General features: G+C 40.0%; 1 protein-coding gene across 10 annotated transcripts in view; it reads left to right on the top strand.

Moving 5' to 3' along the window:
- Positions 1–19,748, top strand: part of NLGN1 (neuroligin 1) — a 384,404-nt gene that overhangs the window by 65,972 nt on the left and 298,684 nt on the right. For 4 of the 10 annotated variants that reach the window (XM_017827790.1, XM_017827786.1, XM_017827784.1 and 1 more), the window contains exons 1-3: positions 2,815–3,329; positions 14,850–15,655; positions 16,103–16,162. In XM_017827790.1, the coding sequence (XP_017683279.1) occupies positions 15,163–15,655; positions 16,103–16,162 (553 nt within the window). In that variant the 5' untranslated portion in view covers positions 2,815–3,329; positions 14,850–15,162. Of the gene's footprint in view, positions 1–2,814; positions 3,330–14,849; positions 15,656–16,102; positions 16,163–19,748 lie in introns of those variants that run through there. The other 6 variants (XM_017827789.1, XM_017827788.1, XM_017827787.1 and 3 more) reach the window with 2 other exon arrangements.

Below are 19,748 nucleotides of genomic sequence, written 5' to 3'. Positions count from 1 at the left end.
AAACAGAGAAAATGGAGCAGTGTTGAATTTTAGAATATTGCAGAATGCTGGCCTTTGAAATTTTCATGGATTTTCAGTCCTTAGAAGTTAATCTCTCTTTCCATTCTTTTAGTAAATGCAGATAACACAACCCTACTCAGCCAAACTAAATATTAAATACTACCATCCTTTAAAGCAGTTTCGTGTTCCTTAGATTATAATTTCTTGACATGCAGCATGTTAAAACATACTTAACAAAGCTCTAATCTATTATGAGCTCTTCTCTCCTTCTTTCAAATGAGTCGAAACACTTCTTACACATATGTATATAGATATATATCATAGAATGAAAAATGGTTTGGGTGGGAAGGGACCTTAAAGATCATCTAGTTCCAACACCATATGTGTATATATGTATATAGATATGTATCTATGTATAAACAAACGTGTGTATAGGCCACTTAGGTCTTTAAAGCAAGGACATACTGGATGTAGACTGAATTAGTGTCAAACTGCACTGCTAATACAGTAGTGTCAGGCTTTAGGCAGCGTTATTACCATATTTATGTTCAGACTCAGCTATTACTATCACATCAGTATAGAGAGATTAGTCCTGTACTTCATTTTCCCAATCCTATATCCCTTCATAGACCTGCATAACTTTTTGGAGCTGAAGAAATCAGGGCAAATCTTGTTGCCCTACACAAGCTGGTATTCTGTTTTCTCCAGCAATATTTTGGATGAGAGGAGAGCTATTGTGATATTGAGGTTCCTGGAGGGAAGAAGCGAGGAGAAATGTTTGAAGCATGGAGGAGGGAAGCAGAGGGAAAGACAGCAGAAAAGTTCTGGAAAGGGATCCCAACCTTGGTGACAGACCAGAGCAAAAGTGATGCTATGAATTAATTTATGTTACATGTCACTGCTGTGAGAGGGAGTTAAAGAAAAACTTAAGGTGCTCAAACAACAACTTTGTGCCATTTCTGCACAAGTGAAGATGGGTTAGGACCATGTGGAGGCTTGGTAGTCAAAGGTGGGATTGTAGAAAATTGGATGGAAATTATCAGCTCCCACCACCCACAAGATGTATGGCAAAGGGATAAATGGGTAGATTTTTTTCCCGTAATTAGCTGGGGACAATGTGCTTAAATGATACTCAGAGCACTCCAATGAGATGTGCACATGATGGCTCAGGGAACTTGAGAAAGGTAGATACATCCTCCTTCAAGGAGCGAAAGGAAATCTTTACACGCCTGGATTCCAACAGCTCATTGAGTGACAATGAGGGTGCAGTTATTTTATATCACCATTATTTCTCACTTTTCAGTGCAAAAACCAACCCAAAGACAAAGCTACTCCAGGGTTTCGTGCAGATGAAGAATGGCGAATATCTCACCTGATATTGCCTCTTTGGTGATAGTTTTTAGGCTGCTGGTTGATCTGTGGCTGGTGGCAACTGACTGATATTCATACACACATTTTCTTTCTAGTTTTGAAACTTTTTTTTTTTTTCACATAGTGTTCCCTTGAGTCTAACATAACAACATGCCTAGGATTGCTCTGTCAGCAGAGTATGTTCTGCCTTTCCTTTCATCTGAGAGATGTTCACTTTTGGTGGCCAGGAAAGAGTTAAATTTCAGAGCACTGAAGGATGCTGGACTTTGATAGTTGATCATGGACTATAACAATTAGTGATACTTACCAGGTGAAGAATGTGCCCAGAACATGATTATTCCAGTAGATGGGAATGCCACAGGATAAACTGCTGCTGTGTCCTGTCACTCCTGCCATGGACATTTAGATGTAGATCCTCAGTGGGACACAGAGACATAAATAGCCCAGTGTGGCTGGGACTGACCTTAGCTCCGCTGGGATGTGCTCTCAGGTGAGGGTGTAAAAACTTATCAAATTATCAGGCACCTCCAGACCCTGCCTGGGGCTATATGCTTGGAAACATGAGTGGGTATGCTGTGCTTGCGTAGTGTCAATATTTTAAACCAAGGTGGATGTTAACAGAGCAAAATACAGATTTTAAACACAATGTGAAGGGAAGTCTCTCCTAAAATAACAGGAGATGTTAATGAGTTCTCTACAAGAGGCTTTAACTCAGAATGTTTTAGTGTGTGATTGTGGCTGTTCTTAAAACTGAATAGACCTTTCAACATTCAAAGGACTATTCTCCTTTCCTTTCTGATCTGGCCTTCCTTTCTCCCCACACTCCCTTAGTTGTTAACTTTCATTCTCCACTGTGATCCTAGAAAGCATGAAGGCTGGGGTCATAGAATACTTTTTTCCTCAACTAAAAATAGAAAGTAAGCAGCGAAAAATAAGTAAAATATTCCAAGAAGCAACCAGGGGAAACAAAAGAAGTCCCTTATATCTTACGTGCAGACAGTGACAGTCTAAGCAAGATCATTGTTTCTTACTAGATTATACCCGTGTGACATATCGGAGTGTAAATTGTATCTATCTACATGAACTATATACACACAAGTTATATAATTCAGGTATAATTTAGCAAGAGGCAGCAGCCCACCCGCAGGCAGGTGCGAGCAGCGTCTCCATCCCGCAGTTGGCATCGCTGTGTATCCCTGTGCACTCAGGGGTGCGCGTTCTCCGTGCTTCCGGCAGCCACCGGAGGGGCTCCCCCGCCCCGCTGTCGGGCCGAGCCGCTGCGGGAGGGTCCCCCCGGAGGCAGGTCCGCCCGGGGCGGTGCGGGGCCGGGTGCGGGGCGGTGCGGTGCGGGGCCGGGGCTGCCCGCGCTGTTCGCCGCGCCGCCGCTGGGGGTATCTTTGTACCATTTTTCATCCAGCAGCAATTTGGAGTGGAAACGTGTAATAGGGGAAAAAGCAAGGGATCTGGGCGGTTTGAGCGAACCGTGCATCCAGGAGCCAAAAAAGATTAACACTCTCCCCCCCCCCGCCACCCCCCCCCTCCCCGCGCCCCTCGGGGCACCGTCGCTGCTCCGCGATCACCCGCCGGACACCGAGCGAAAAGGGATTCGTCTGGAGGGCAATTTCGGATCGGGGGAGATCTATTGGATTAGTGGGATTATCTGCCTGCAGACGGAGAGAAGTAGCGTTTGATCATTTCCATTGCCTGCCTGATGGTCGGATTTACATGGAGGTGGCTCGGCACGGATGAGGCTGGATTCCGGATGGGGATTTCCAGCCCCCCCTCCCCGCGCCCCGATCCCAGGAAAGGGGAGAAAAATATATAAAAATCGGTGTAATTTGGAAGTGTCCGGGGCACTACTGGAAGCCCTCCCTCTCCCAGCGGCTGGGAGAGCCGGAGGAGGCGAATCCAGCGGATTACAGCTTCAGCTGCGATTGCGGGAAAGCGGCCGTGAACTGGTAAATACTTTGATGCTCCTGGCGTGCGGGGCGAGCCCGCACGGGATGGAGAGGAGGGAGGGGGGCGGCCGGGCCGGGATGCAGAAGGGCGGCCGGGATGGAGCGGAGAGGGACGGCCGGGATGGGGGGGGGGGCCGGGCCGGGCTCGGGGGCCCCGGGCAGGGCAGGGCGGCTGCGGGGCTGAGCCCGGGGGGCGCTTTGCAGGGCCGGCTTTCCGAGCCGTGTGTGTCCGTGTGTGCGTGTCCGCGGGCAGGGCGATGCGGGTGCGGGGCTGCGCGGGGGCTGCGCGGCTGCGGCGGCGGCGATCCCCGAGCGGTGCCTCCTCGGGGGGATGCGCGGCGGCAGGAGCCGCTGCGGGGGAGGGGGCGCGGAGGGTGTTTGCGGGGAGATTCGCACACATACACACACACACGCACACACCCCTCGCTCCCGTTGCCGCCGCCCGAGCGAACTTTTCCTCCCCCGCCGCCCCGGGGCCGCCGCCCGCCGCGGGCCGAACGCGGAGCTCCGCGGGCGCCCCGCAGCCCCCGGTGCCTCCCGCAGCTGCCGGGCCTGGCGGGGGATTTCTTTTTTTTTTTTTTTTTTTTTTTTTTAATTTCTCCAGACATCATCTTTCTCGGCTTGGGTGCTGAGGGCTGGTTCCTCTGCTCCCCCCCCTTCCCTGCGCACCCCCCCTCATCCTCCCTTCCTGACGATCGCACTAGAGCATCATCTTTACTTGCTAAAGGAAAATCAATTTTCAACAGGTTTAATTAAAATTAATCAGTCAAATTACTTAATATTAATTGACTTATAATTAAAGCCAGAAAGTTACCTTGGAATCGGGGGAAAGGATGTTATCTGGAATCATTTTAAGGATGCATATGGTTTCAGAGCAATTACATTCAAATAATTGTTTAAATAAAACAAACCAGAGCTTGATTAAAGTGTTGTGTTCTTGCTGCTGCAGGTGACACAATCTGGACTGGCTATTTCCTTTTGTAAATTTACTGACCTTTTGAAGGAATATCATTTTAGTTTGACACTGGGCTTGCTTTCTGGAAAGCCAGTTTGTTTTAGCTCTAACAACTATGGCATAAAAAATCCACTAGTATAAAATGGAAATATGTCTTATAGAAGCTATAAATATCAAAGTGAATGTTTTTAGCACCTTTAGATCTTCTGTGAATTTGAAATGAAGCAGATTTTTTTTTCTCCAGCATAAGTGTAAGAAATTGTCTTAGGAAATATTTTTTTCCCAACATTGCCATATTTGCATTTATCCAGTGCCTTAGTGAGACCAGACCATACTGGTAAATTCGCAGAGTTAAATCACATCTGAAACCATATATTTGTGGCGATGCTCACAATAACCTTTTCATGCTCCCTTAAGACTAAGGTTGGAGGTTTTTTGGGGGTTTTTTTTTGGTTTTTTTTTTTTTTTTTTTACAGTAGCAGCATTTTTGGTGCATCTACAGACTATTGTTATTGGTGAAAGAGCAACACTGTGAGCTTTGGGACATTTTCTCCTACTTTTTTTCTGTGCTGGCTTAGTTGAAGCAAAGGATACTTATGAAATTACACGTACTTTATTGCAAGAACCTCACAAGTGAGACCCATTTATGGTATAAATGAACATTTAAAAATAGAGCCCGTTATTCAGGGCCCTGGTTTTCAAAGATACTGATTCCCATTGACTGCACTGAGACTTGTGTGGGCTCAACAGCTGTAACATGCAGCCCACTTTTGCATCTTTGAAATGAGATTTGCAGATTGGGAGCCAAAAGCTAAGTAGCCATGTTTAGAAATACTGGTTGGGTAGGTTTATTTCTTTTTTCTTTTTTTCCCTCTCTCTGTATTTCTGGTGCAGGATGCAGGGTTAAAGAAGACTGCTTCTTAGTTACTTTTGATAAATGACACTGTTTTTCTTAGACTACAGCTGCAGATTGCAGTGATGTTGCAAAAGCAGTTTTGCAGTAAATGATCAGGAGATCCTTAGACACATACAAAGAGACCCCATTTGTTCTGTACGTTTCATGTGAATCATATGCAGGCTGTGGGAAGAAAAATGAGGCTGAGGATAATCATACTAAGTGTGCTGGGAAGCAGGATTTGGCTGAACACCTCTGTTTTGTGATTAACTGAAGTAGCAATGAAAGCCATGAGAGAGTGTTCAGGCTGTTTAAGGCAGTAAGTTGTGTAGAAGCGAGGAGAGCTGTCGTCCTGACACTGCTCTGGTTATCTTACCCCTTCTCCTACAGTAGGGTAAGGAGATAATATCCTAGCTGTTGATACTTAAACATCCTTAACAAAGTGGGTTTGCTCTGGATTATTTGGCTGGAGGTGGAGCAGTCTGCTGAGGAGGGTTATTTAAAGACTGGGACAGGGCTGTAGGCAGATAAATTGATTTGCAAGTGAATGGAGGATTTGAACACGGTAATGGTGGTGGTTTTATTTTTTATCAGTTTGCATATTTAATATCCACTGGCATTCACACAAGCGTAAACCACTCTAATTGTTCAAATGGAGTCTGGGGAAAAGAGAAGAAAGCAGAGGCTTAGATGTGGTCTCTGTTCGTAATGGATTGGCTTGCCTTTCTTTATTAAAAGCAAATATACATTCCTTTCTAATAGAGATGTAGAGCTGTATTACAGATTCTTGGCTAGCTCTGAATTATTTGTGTGATGTCATATTTATTATAGTTTTTTAATCATATGAAAAGAAACTATTTAAAAATTAAATAGTGAAAAAAAGAAGGGCAAAAAGAGACAGACATTCTTTGAAAGCAAATAATGGAAGGATAGCATTTTGCCAGAGATTCAGTAGAAACCTTTGTGGATTTCTTTTAATAAAGGATGGGAAGTTATCAATCTGATCCAGTAAATAATATAATTTCTGATTAGTCCCAGACATCCATCCGTGGTAAGTGTAAAAAGGTAATGGTAAAAAGTAGATCCAGACTGACAAATAAAGGTTGTTATAAAAACATATTTGCGTTACTTTAGCCCTGATTCTGAGCTCTGCATTAGGAAGGCATGTAAGCCCTCAGAGGGGGATGCCTGCCCTGCTGCCCAGTCGTTGCACTAGAGTTTGTATGGGGGGGAGGAACAGAAGGAGGGAGGGAATTAGGGGATGCAAAAAAAAAGAAGCTGGGAAAACTTCATCACTTATTGCATATTGAGGGCACATCCTGTAGTTTTAATGGAAATGATGACATTACACTCCCCTGAATGACTATTGAATTATCACAGTTACAAAGGGAAATCTTGTTGGCTTCTTGGTGACTCAGCTCCAGGTTTCCATCTGCCTCTGAACACCCTACATGGTTTCCAACAGACTGTTTTCATAACTGTTTGTGGCTAGTTGGCTACTTAGTACCATGTTCAGGTTTGCCTGTGCACCCACTCTATCATGCCACTTTTCACTAGAAAACAAAAGGTGGTGTGAAGGACCACCAACTGTGTGAAACCAAGGGGCACAATGTCTCTGCCGTAAATATCCTCACGGTTATCAGGCCATGTAAAGGTCCAGGCTGCAGATAAAAGATGAGGCCATTAAAAGAAAAGCAATTGGAGTTCTCTTTACCCCGTTTGTTGAATTCTTCTGTTTTGTCCTCATAATATTTTCTGCACAATCAGTTTTAGTGCTGCCTTTGGGTAGCCTCTTACCTTCTGTTGATGCTTGGTTAGGTCTTTTGCACCATATTAAGGGAGAATATAATGCTTGGAAATTAGTAACATGTGACTGTAAAATCATAAAAACAGTCAAGGACACTTTACAAATATTGTACTTCAAGTGACTCATATTCCTTCAACCAAGCAAAGAACTTAAATGACGATTTAAATTTATGTTTTCTTAATCTCCTTAATCACATCCTGCCTAGAGATGCCATTAGTCCACTTGTTGAACTGGTTCTGGGAATTTAACGAGGGGAATACATTTATGTTGTATTTTATAACTTTATTTAATTCCATCTTGTCAGAAGCTTTTAAGTTCAATATTTGAACTTAAAATCTTTCTTTAACTTTTGCCTTCCCAACCCCGTCCCCCAGTTTCCAAAAAAGTGCTTGAAAGCAGTAAAGTGTTGTGTAGGCACATAGTGTTAGAAATATTCATGAGGAGAAAATGACAATTTAGTTAGGAGAAACCTTACAGATAGACTGAATATTTTGACATCCTCAAACCTGTGTAAAATAGGCATTGTGGGATGGAGCTTTTGTTTCTTCAACTGGTTTCCCAACGATGGGTTATTTTTGTGGAGAAGTGGGGCCCTGATATAGTCACCATGAGACCCCATTGCTGGGTTAGGAAACCCTCTGGTCACTGGAGTTGTGATCAGCGTGACCAGGACATGACCACAGGGAGATCCGAGACTGGCTGCTATAACAAATAAGTCTCTTTCTCACAGAGAGTGGTAGAAAATGAAAAGAGGACAAGGAGCTGAATAATAGGAGCTACACACGAAGTCAGATGGAAAGAGTAAATCTTTGTAGACATTTAATGGTGTTATATTCTAAGCTTTTGGGAAATTTTATTTGAAATTTTTTTACAACAGTAAATATAGTCTGTGCTATATCCTATTTCTATTTCACGTGAGAGAAAAATTCCCCAACACTTTACTGCTACCATTACTGCAGACTTTATAGATCAGAGACGTGTCAGCATGTTAGCTTTAGCTGTAATGCTTTTTTTGTGTGAAACCTTATGGGCCTTGCAGCCACTTTCTCATAGTGACACTCATAAAACGTTCAAGTTCTCATATTTATTATTTAATTTGCTTCCTATATAAAGCAACAGAGCTCTTTGGTACATGAATATGAAGCCAAAAATGACAGGCAGGCATGAATGGGACTAATGAGTTTTAATAATGCACATATTAGAAACTGCTAAAGGAAGTTTAATTAAGAAAAACAAGTTAAGCATGAAATTCATTTTGGAACAAATGCAAGTAAAGTCACAGATGTACAGAATGCTAGATCACAGGAAACAGCCTCTTCAAGCTGATAGATCCCTATAATGCCAATATTGCACTCAAATTGTAGTGTGCACTCTGCAGTTCTGGAAAGCGTGGTAATACCATTCAAGAGCACTTTCACAGTTGAGTTAGAGATGTTGGGTTTGTGATTAATAAATTATATTTACACCTCTGTGAATTTTATGATGAGTTGGAATTTGATCTCAATTAGCCTGATGAAATTGAGACCATCTTGACCATCTGAACCAGAACAAAAAGCATATTTTTCTGCCACAAGAAAATTTTTTGTCTTTGTCTTAAAAAAAAAAAAAAAGAAAAAAAAGAAAATCATCTTATTGAAGAGCCAGTTATTGATCTAACTCTACAACAAGGGTTTTGTGTGCTTGGAACTGTCATTGTATTGGATCCAGATAGAAAAACAATTCATGGACAAATCTGAGTTTGTTCAAGCATCTTTGTTTGCAGAGTTCTCTCTCAAGGAGTGGTAATAACTATATTCTAGCTTGTTTTATCTTGAGTTCCTAACACCCCTCAAATAGGAAAACACAAAATTGATATCTCTCTTATGAATCTGATATGAAAGCTTGCCTTAGGTGATAAACTAGCATTAAAGGTAATATTGTTCATATTATAGTTGCATTAAAGGTGGTGAAGAAAATCCAATTTAGTTTTCTCACATGATGAACCCCAGTGAACCAAGGGTTAGCCACAATTATATATCAGATGAAGAAGCAATTCTATAGCATTAATTTTTCACCTGCAAGAGACAGCGAAAGAACACTTGGTTTCAGAAGCCTCTATGTGGGTTCTGGACACACTGTTACAGTGATCAGATGGGAAGCACGTGCATATTGTATGAAGTATTAATCAAAGCAAATAAAATTGACTTGACTTAAAGATATACAATATATAGATTTCAATACTGAAGTTCTCAAATAAGGAATATCTGGGTTATTTTTTTTCTGCAGAATGACCTCTGATTAACATGAGTTCAGTTGAATTTCTACAGTAGGTCAAAATATCTCCATGTCCTGAAGCACAGTGCTGCCATCAACAGAATAGCCATTTGATCATTTAGCTGAACAGCTACAGTACTCAAAAGTGAGTATAATGTGTGGTCCATTTAAGAGTTAACTGTAAGCTGCTAAAAGGAATAAAGGTTCACTTCAGTGCCCATTATATTCCAAGCCAGTGCATCTGTCATTTTTAATTTAAATCTGTATTACTTAGCTGTCTAAAACTTTACACATAAGTGACAGAGTTACCCATTCTTTCTGTTATGGGTAAAATCACCATTTCGTTACCTACTTACTGTGCAAAATGTCAGACAGCTATAGTCCACATTAAAAAATTGTAGTCAACTTCTGGTAATATAAACAATTACTTCAGCTAAGAAGTAGAAATACTTTAAGAAAATGATTTATTGATATGAGTAAATGGAAGATAATAAGACTTAAGTGACCCTCTTCTTCTCACAGGCTTAATTTGCCTAATTCAAAAACAGTTTAATAGAAGGTTATGATCAGAACTTTTTCTATTTTGGCAAACTAAGTTACAGAAATTATTTAAAGGGATCTTTTGATCATGGAAATACTAGTTAATAACGAGTTTGCATTAGTGAATACTCCCATTAATGGGGAAGAACAAAAATATAGTGCAGCTGAAAAATGCATCACAATTTAAAGGAGCCTAATGACATCTACTCAGTTTAATTCAACTTTTCACTGATTTTGCTACACTGCATTGAATACTGTATTTAAGTACTGTATTTTTCACTAATTGGATATGGGGCTACAAAACATCATATTAAATAGAGGTGAATGTGAGAATGGCACTGAGGAATCATTTTCTCTGATCTGGGAGTGATGTATTTACACAGCTTGTAGCATCTGGAAATCCTTACCAGTGGGTTGTTTGCTGACCTTGTAACATAACACTTGTAATCTCCTACTAATGTGGGGTGGGACTGCGGGCCCAACAGGATGATATCTTATTCATGCCTTTGTTGGTGATCTTGGCAAAGGTTCTGCGTCTCAACAGGGTTGGATTGTAACAGCTTTCAGGAGCTTCCACACCTGTAGCTGCTCTGAGGAGAAGAGGGTGGTGGCATGTAGGAGTTAACCAAATCCCACCAGAGCTGTGCCTTCTTACATGTATTATGTACTCAGGGTTGCAGTCTCCTCTGTTATCATTTCACACACCTGTTTTTTTAAATGCACGTAGTTAATTTCTTGAACTAAAAACGTGTAAATCCCATCCCTTCACCAAGTATTTATGGAAATAACCAGGAGCAGCGTCTGTTTTAAAATCTTTTACGGAATGGTTTGGGTTGGAAGGGACCTCTAAAAGTCATCTAGTTTTGACCCCCTCCATGGTGAGGGACACCTTCCCCTAGACCAGGTTGCTCAAAGCCCCATCCAACCTGGTCTTTTTTACTACTACACTGAGAGAAAATACTCCGTATTTGGCACAGAACTTCCCTTTGCTAACTTGAAACACAAAAGAGATGGGAAATTCTGTGATGCATCTCTGGAGGATTTGTCTGATCATGTTTACAACTGGTGTGTCACACTGATGTAGTGTTCACCCTGGGTCAGAGTCTTCCCTCTAATGGCTTCTGTTCCACTGGACATGTTCCTGTTTGGTACTGTAGCGTATTTTAGAACATGGATTACTTCTTAGAGACATGAAACATCTCTGGGCTCTTAGTTCTAAGTAGAGACTGTTGTAAGCAAAAATGGATGCAAATAGAGCTCATTCTGCAAAATACCATTTGTGTTTTTTGAAAGGAAGTAGCATTGTGTAGTGTTCCAAACTCTTACAATCACTTTGTGTGAACATTTTTGCAATTGGGATTTGCTGGCAAAATTGAGGTGGAAAGGTATTTTTAGGCATGAATATCAAATCATAGAGTACATCTTCAGCTAAAAAGAAAACAGCCCTTTTTTGTTTTTAGTGTGTTTGTTTGTTTTGTGTGTTTGTTTTTTTTTTTTTTATCATAACAATGACAGCCTTTACGTGTGCTGAGGCTGGCATATGGCCAACCAAAGGTTTTATTAATCCATTGGAGCTATTGACAGGTGGTACAGATCAAACCATCCCTTAAGACCTGAAGGTCTGTGCATGAGCAACAATGAGGAATTTAGCTGCTGCAGTTTGCAGCAGATATGACCTGTAGTGGGATGCCCTGTGTCATTGGAAATGCAAAGATGCATTGAAGCTGTCTTGGATTGTTCACTCCTCAGCATACTAAATGCCTCTCCAAAGTATTTCAGAATCTGAGCTACAAAGTAATTTGAATTCAGAAAGGGAGATAATAAAATAATAGATGATAGAAAAAAACTCTATATAGTATAGACTGTTCGAAAGACCATGAGAGACTTTATCAAATACCTTTTACAGTAGAATTCATTTGTGTTACCAGAGGGAGCAATTGTGATCCTCAAATCTAGACAGTAGTAAAATCTGAAAATGTTTCTCCTCCTCCTCCTCAGATCCACAGTATTTTGATGCTCAATCTTGTCCCAGACTGATCATCGTTACTCTTTAGTTTATTCTCCTGCCTGTCTCACTGATCGTTCCTGCTGCTGTTTATTACTTCTCTTTTTTCCCACTGATTTCAGTTCAGCCAAGTCCAGATAGCAAGGGAAAGTCCTACATACATCACCTGCTGAAGGACTGAGGAGAATTTTGTCCAGCACTGATTCTCAATGAGTAAGACCTGCTTCTGGCCAGCTTCCCTGTTTGCCCTTGCACTTAGTGCTCACAATGAAATTTTGGCATGAAAGTCTCAAAAGATTTGATTAATCTCAGTCTTTTTATTTGCATTAAGTTTTGTGTTTTTAATGTGATGGCTTCAGGGCAGCCAGTGACAGGCTTGAATATCTGACCTCTCAGTCTCAAAAATAAACTGTTACTTAGCCATTTAAAAAGAAAGGCTTAAAAAGAGCAAATCCAAAATTCAAGTTACAAATACAATGAAAATCTGTTGATTCAAATTCTGCAGGTGCTTTACAATTTACTGCCCTGTGTAGCCCATCCGTCTATTTACTGAGGCTAACTACTGGCCAGTAGTTAATTAATTAGGAATAGCCAAATACAGCATTGAATTATATTCTTACCTTTTAGCATCCTGTTTGTGTCTTAGAGTAAAACCTTATCCATGGGAGGCAAAACAGAACTGTAGATCACAGCTGAGCTGTTCAGCTACAACAGCAAACCAGCGGATGGACAAACTTAGAACTGTAGCCCAGCTCTAGAATTTGCTTTGAATTTACATTGAATTTTCCATTTTAGGTATCAAAAGTGCATTAAAAAGTTGTCTTAGATCTGAAAACAGGTGCTAGATTAATTATTAGTAGCATCTTGGTAATTTTCAACGTTGAACCAACTCAGCAGCTTGAAGTGAAGAAAGATGTTTTTCCTTGGTGCACCTATGTTGGATTTGTTGTCCTCAGACCTTCCCCAGACCATGTGAATTAGCAGGAGAGCTACTGAGATTAAGCTCCTGCTATTTAAAAGTTTGAGTTTGAGAAAGAAGAGAGAGTACATTTTTCCATTTCTGACATGAAAACAACCCCCCAGTGATGTCAAGACCCAGTGGAAAAGGTTTAAATCTTTTTTTGAATGCCACTAATGAATAAGCTTCCATCTTCCCATGTACATCAACTCAGAAAAGTTATACTTGGTGCCTTCTGCTCTGACACCTGTCTGCATACCCTGCCTTTACTATTGCTCCAGTAATATCCTACTACTTCCAAAATCTGAAATGCAACAAAGCAACAATCCTCCATGAGGCAAATGTCTGCCATTCTGTGTAACTGTATTAAAGTAGATGCAAACACATACGTCAAGTGTAGGGAATTATTTTCTGCAGCTAAATTGGTCTGTTTCCAGAAAATGCTGAGATTTTGTGGCTGGAGAATGAAGGATATAAGCCTGTTTGTTAATGCAGTTTCACACTGAAAGTGTTAGAATTAGCAGAGAAAGAAAGGGAGAGAGAAAATTGTGGAAAAGCTTCATCTATCTCCTTATTGCCTCCTGAGATAGATTGTTCAGAGCTAAAGGAACACTAGACATGAACCAAATCTCCCGCTGTCCTATATAGCTTTTACAATCTCCTTTTTAATAACCCAAACTGCAGGGTAGTCTGACTATTAGACAAGCTGTTCTTTTGAATTCTCTCTACAATGTGTATAGACATGATAAAAAAACAATTCTCATTAAAGCTGCCAATGCTGTTTCAAAAGCAGGTGGTTTAAAATGTTTCCTATACAAAGCAAAACACATTTCTTGTGCATTACACACTGCTTAATAGGGAGTGTAAGATTACACTGCTATGTTGTGTATAACGCTGCATTTTAAATAATAGGATATTGTAAGTCGTGTTGGAAATATGTTTCACATGAATATGGAAGACATAGTGATACATACTGAGCAATTTTCAGAAGTGCTGGAACACAGCCTTGTGTGACAACCTCCAAGGTAAAGTAGTTGAAAATAGCATCTGGAATTTCAGATTATACACTCTTTGATCCTAACTGATTATTTTTCTGGGATATTGTTCAGTCAGCATGTGGATATATGAAAAATAAGATTTCTACTGTCCTATGGGAATGCTTATTGTTTATGTTATAAATCAAGGATGGTAGGAATTGAGTGCTTTCAACATGCATTTTCATTTTTCACTGAAGTCAGTCTTTTATAAGGAATGAAGGATTGATCTGATGTAGAAGTTGTGATATACAGCTCCATCCCTAAAGTGCCTGTTCACATCTTTTTCCAAATCAGTTCTGAAAAGAAAAACCAACAACAAACCAACCCAGAGAAGTCCAGTTATACTTCTGTGCAAATTCAGAATTTGCAATTGACTTCAGTGGGAGCAGATTTTGGTTCTGCATTGATGTGAACATTTCACTCTGTAGTGTTTTTCATCAGCTATCAGAAACTTGTGGAGTAAGAAAACCATGTAAAGAATGGTAATTCAGGTTATTATGAATAAACACAGTAATTCATGTTATCCTTGCAAATGTATTCCAGTTTACTCAATGTTTAAATCAGAAACTGTATTTTGAAATGAAAAAAAATTGTATGCGTTATAAACTGTTTTTAATGAAATAAAAAGCATTTGAGTCTTCAGTATGCCTGTCTATCTTAATTTCCCCACATTCTGCTTTAAGAAATAATTACTTCTGTTTTAGAAAATCTACTTGTGAAAACAAGGTGAAAATTGATTATGAACTGATTAAATTAAATAAAATATTAACATAAGCACTTATGTAACGTAACCTGGTAGCAAATTGCTTATTCTTGAAAAGGTGAATTTTAAAAATGTGTTTTCTATGAGTCCTGTTTCTTCTGAGAAGTCTCTAAATTCAACAGGTGACATTATAGATAATCCAGTAATCCGCGTTTCACCCACCATTTCATGGACACATAAACTACTGCAGTTTTACTGACATGACTCTAGCAAGTATTAATGTATGTAAATAATGTGTGAAACATCTAGTTATCACTCTGTTCATATTAGCTCTTTCATACTAATGATTTATTTTCATTTTCTCCAGGATATAGACCTGCGGCTAACTGGATTTGATTTATAAGAGGGGATTCTGCAGTAAATGGCTGCTCTCTTCATATTGCTGCTATGGAAAACAGAATTGTCAATAGGATGTAGTCTGATAAATAGTGCTGAGTGAAGATGCAGCTTCAATAAGTGTGAAATCAATGGAAGATACTTACCGCATGAAAAGCCTTTTGAGATTTTTCTGACAGGCACCTATTTAGGAAACTCGATCTGTTTCCTTTGGTCGCCCTGTTTTTACACCAGTGGATACAAATCAGATTGCTTCATTGTAGTTACACAACTAATGTGGGACCATGGCCTTTCCAAGATCCATGTGGCTGAACTGTGTATGGAGAGCGACGGTGGTCCGCCTGCTACACATGGGATTGAACGCCACTTTCGCTTTTTGTATACTTGGATTTTTGCTCCACGCTGCAGCTGTGTCCTCCCAAAAATTGGATGATACCAACCCAGTTGTGACCACCAACTTTGGCAAGATAAGAGGAATTAAGAAGGAACTTAATAATGAAATTTTGGGGCCCGTTATTCAGTTTCTTGGTGTTCCGTATGCTGCCCCTCCAACAGGGGAGCGCCGCTTTCAACCTCCTGAGCCTCCATCTCCCTGGGCAGATATCAAAAATACCACCCAGTTTGCTCCAGTGTGTCCCCAGAACATTATAGAAGGCAGGTTGCCTGAAGTCATGCTTCCCGTGTGGTTTACTAATAACTTGGATGTAGTTTCCACCTATGTACAAGATCAGAACGAAGACTGCCTCTATTTAAATATCTATGTCCCAACCGAGGATGGTGAGTTAATAGCAGGCGAAACAGGGAGATCTTTTTATTTTCCTGTTCTACGTTCTAACAATATTAATTCACGTGTACTGGTAGCATGCATGGCTTTCTCTGTTTGCATGCCAGCTTCTTACATGTATGCATGCTGCTTTTCTCTGTGTGCATTTGTCCTTGTTTCTGATTTTTATTTTTATTTTTTCTTTCCGTCTACGCTCATTTTTTTTTCTCCCACAGCACGTGTATTTTTAGGTCAAAGTTGGTACCTAATTCTCATTACCACCCACTGACTTCTGGGAAGATGCATCAACATCTTTTCCATTGCATGTGCAGGCACAACAAGTTGAGAATCTTCCGCACCTAATAAAGCAGGTCATATTTAAGTTAGATAGTGGTGTTGCATGCTCCTACTGTCTGTGATGGAGCTCCATGTTATTTTCTAGTCTTCTATTCATTTTTCAGTCAAAAGAATATCCAAGGAATGTGCCAGAAAACCCGGCAAGAAAATATGTAGAAAAGGAGGTATGTATAAAGTGGACAAAAAAAAAAAAATGGGGGAGAGATCGAAACCTTGCAAAGGAAGAACGAATAATACAGCTGAAAGAGGCTGATTGCTGGTGCTGTGGACTGTTAGGGACTGTCTTGTCATAATGGAGCCAGAAAGGTGTTTAAAGAGAGGACCATGTACAGCAGATGAGAAGATAACATTTGTAAAGCCAGTTGCACCTGATCATCTCTCTCTCACACTGATAATGTTGGCAGCTTCTTTCTTGGCCTTGTGGTTCCGAGGAGTGTCTGTCCCTGGTACGAGGACACAGAGTGTTGTATGTGCATGCACAGGAGGTATCTCCGTGCTGGCACAGCTCCACAGCTCTCTCTTCCAGTAGTGTGGCATAAAAGCTATGAAATATAGCAATGCAGGGCTGAAAATCTGCATTGACTTTCCACAGGATACACCCTGTTTTCTTGGAACAGTGTTAACTATCCTGAAATGTAGATGTGAAACACTTCTTTTCGTTTACGCGCTCCTAAAAGTGAGTGTTGATTTCCTTTATTCTATGATTACAACTCTCTTTGTCAAGCCCAAAAACTCTTCATAGGGGTGTAGTGAACTGTTAAAATATTGTGACATGGTACTTTGGAAACCAGGCTGCTTTTAGAAGCTTTGGAAAGTTGGCTTCTACCCTTTTCGTGTCAAAGGGTATGGAAGAATTTGCAGATTTCTTTGTGAATATTTGCAAATTCCCAGGGCAGTTGACACGTGGTAGAGAAGGTATATTTTCGTACTGATTTGAAGTAGGCATTTGGTGCTAGTTTAAAGTACTAATTTAGTACTACTTTACATGGTTGTTTTGCATCAAATTATTTTCTTGTTTTATTTAAAATCGTGTGTTATGTTAGAGGTGGACTACATGTGAATTACAATGCTTTTGGGGGGAAACAAAGGGTACTGTGGACATACATAGTTGCCTATTACCTGTAATCTGTGTTATTTATAACAGTTATATGTCCCTGTCATTTCAAAATAAATACATTTTAGGAAAGTGTCATAGCAGAAATGTTTAGAGTTGGGCAAAATTCAATTCTGTAAACCCTGTATTAGCTTTTAAAGACTACATCTAGGCGTCTAAAGCTCTTACAGCTCCTACTGACTGTTAGGTACAGCTGGTTGTTAATTATTAATTGTTAATTGTAGTGGCTCGATGTATGCTTTTTTAGATGTCTAAATCCACTTTCAGAGACTTAGAGCAATTTTGTGTTTAAAGTGTCAGGCTTTGAGGCATCTTCTGTTTTTCTGTTGGGGAATTTTTACTCAGTGCTGTGAAGGTACAATTGTTTAAGCTGGATTCCCAAAGCTGGAAATAAAGATAATCAGTGTACTGTGAGCAACGTCACTTCTTCACACATCATTCAAGTTAGAATAACTGCTGTCATTTATATGCATTCAATTAATGTGCAGTGCTGCAGCAGTTATTACGCAGTTCATCAAGCGTGTGTAATTAGCTGAGCAACTTTCACTTCCTATCACCCAGACGCTGATTCACAAAGTCATAAATAAAGATGCAGATCCCCATCATTGTTCTCAGGAAGCATCTTTCGTATGAGAGGATATTAAAAAAAAAATAATCAGAAAAATAGCAAAAATAAAGAGAGGGAGAGCCCAGTAGCTGAGAAAGTCATGTTTATTGTCCTGTGAGCCTGGAGGAAGGAGAATAGAGAGAGAGTTATTTGAAATTCAGTAGGTACCTTTCCAGTTGAATTCATTGCACACACAGTACAATAAAAACAGCAGAAGCCTACCTTTTCCTGTTGGCAAGTGCAGAGAACTGAATGCCTTCAGCCTGGGCAGATGAGATATCTGTAGTAATCTCTGCTCTCTGAGCAACTCACGCTCTACTCACCCATATATAACCTGGGATTGTCCTTGGCTTGGATTGTCCCCACACCTGCTGGTAAAAGGAGTCGTGTTGCAGAACAAAGTTGCAGTAGAGTCACAGCATTTGAGCAGCAGGTGCAGCTTGGAAATGACACTGCTTTTGTATGGAAAAGAAGAAAGGCCCAATATTCTCTCTTTTTCTGGATTTTTAGGTTGAAGTCATTTCATTCCATTTGGTGATGAAAATTACCGGAAATAGAAAATCCAAAAATCAGAGGCAGACATTTACACCATCTTTTTAATTCATAAAGGATATATAAGATCAAAGTGACTGAACTGACAGCCATATGCTATCATAATATAGGGTTTGATTCTTATTACATGAAATAGATTGAATTAGATAAATAAATTAGTATTAATACTTGATTGTCATCTGAGGGACATGAGAAAATTCAAAATTTGGAAGAACAGGGAGCAATCTGAAGATAGATGTAGAAATAAAAGGAATTCTATCCATGAATCATGCTAGAGATGGTAGTGAGCATTATATCCATGACCTCCTGTAAGGATTTGGATGTGCCCCAGCAGAGACTACAGAACAATACACTGGAGCTGGATGAAAAGGAATGAGACAATTAAGCATGAGGGTTTTTTGCTAAATATGGAGGCCTGTATTTCAGTTACTTAATCTTCAATTTACTGATTTAATAGATAAAAAAAGAGCATCTGGTTTTTTTGTCTTTCCCTTCAGGTACATGAAGGTCAGAGGTTGTTAACTCCATTTTGATTATGCAAAAACCTGTATTTGCAGGTTTGGAAAATCAGTGCAAAGGCATCTGATTAATTTTATGTTGCTTTTTTTGAGTCTAGACTCCATAACTTTAAATTCTAACAGACCCTAGGTTATACTAGGGTAGGTAGCACCATTTTAGTGACTGATATTATGTTTTTGATTATGTGGTATTTGCTGAATGTCCTGATAAACTTCTGCATCATTTCTAGGGATTACCTAAATAGTTTTCTGCTCTTTGGCATTTAAGATTTTTAATTTTCTTTATAATCAAAGCACAAATATTTTACTTATGATCCAGAATGATAGGGTAACTTCCTACCTCTTAGAAGTGTAGTACATCCTTCTCTAGCTGCATACCTGTGCAGCTTTAATACTCTATATTAATTTCTTTGCATTGCAACAATTTGCACCATGGATTTCCCAATTTAATGACAACTACATAAAGAAAATTTGAAAAGGATCGCTAATATGACCACTAAAAGAAACCCCAGGTATTGTGTGCTCTGCACTTGGGATGACAGTGTGCTCTTTCTTAAGAACCTGTACCAAAGCCTTCACATTGCCCGAGGATGTGGAAGAATGTGAAACTGTGGGGGTGTAGATGGTATATACTTGATGTCAAGGAGCAAGGCACGTGCAGTTTTGGATACTTTAGTATTTGTAGGAGAATTAGGAGTAGAATAAGAAAAGAAATCACTTGAGCCTTACTGTTATGTTTAGGAATTACCAGTGGCTCAGAGACCGCCCAACATCAGTGACTTTTCCACATGTAGATTCTGTTTCTTATTCTAGTCAGTGCACTGAATAAATTTTAAATGCGAAGACTCATGATCTGAACTACCTCATTTGAGAGTGTAGGATTAGACAGCTCTATTAATATTTATACCTCCTAATGGGCTACTTGATTTTCAGAGCAAAGCTCCCAACACCGTCCTTTC

This window comes from Lepidothrix coronata, unplaced genomic scaffold (assembly GCF_001604755.1).
Source record: "Lepidothrix coronata isolate B3197 unplaced genomic scaffold, Lepidothrix_coronata-1.0 Scaffold142, whole genome shotgun sequence".
Lineage (NCBI taxonomy): Eukaryota > Metazoa > Chordata > Aves > Passeriformes > Pipridae > Lepidothrix > Lepidothrix coronata.
Note: the sequence above shows the minus strand (reverse complement) of the source record. Positions and strands in the feature narration are given on the sequence as shown.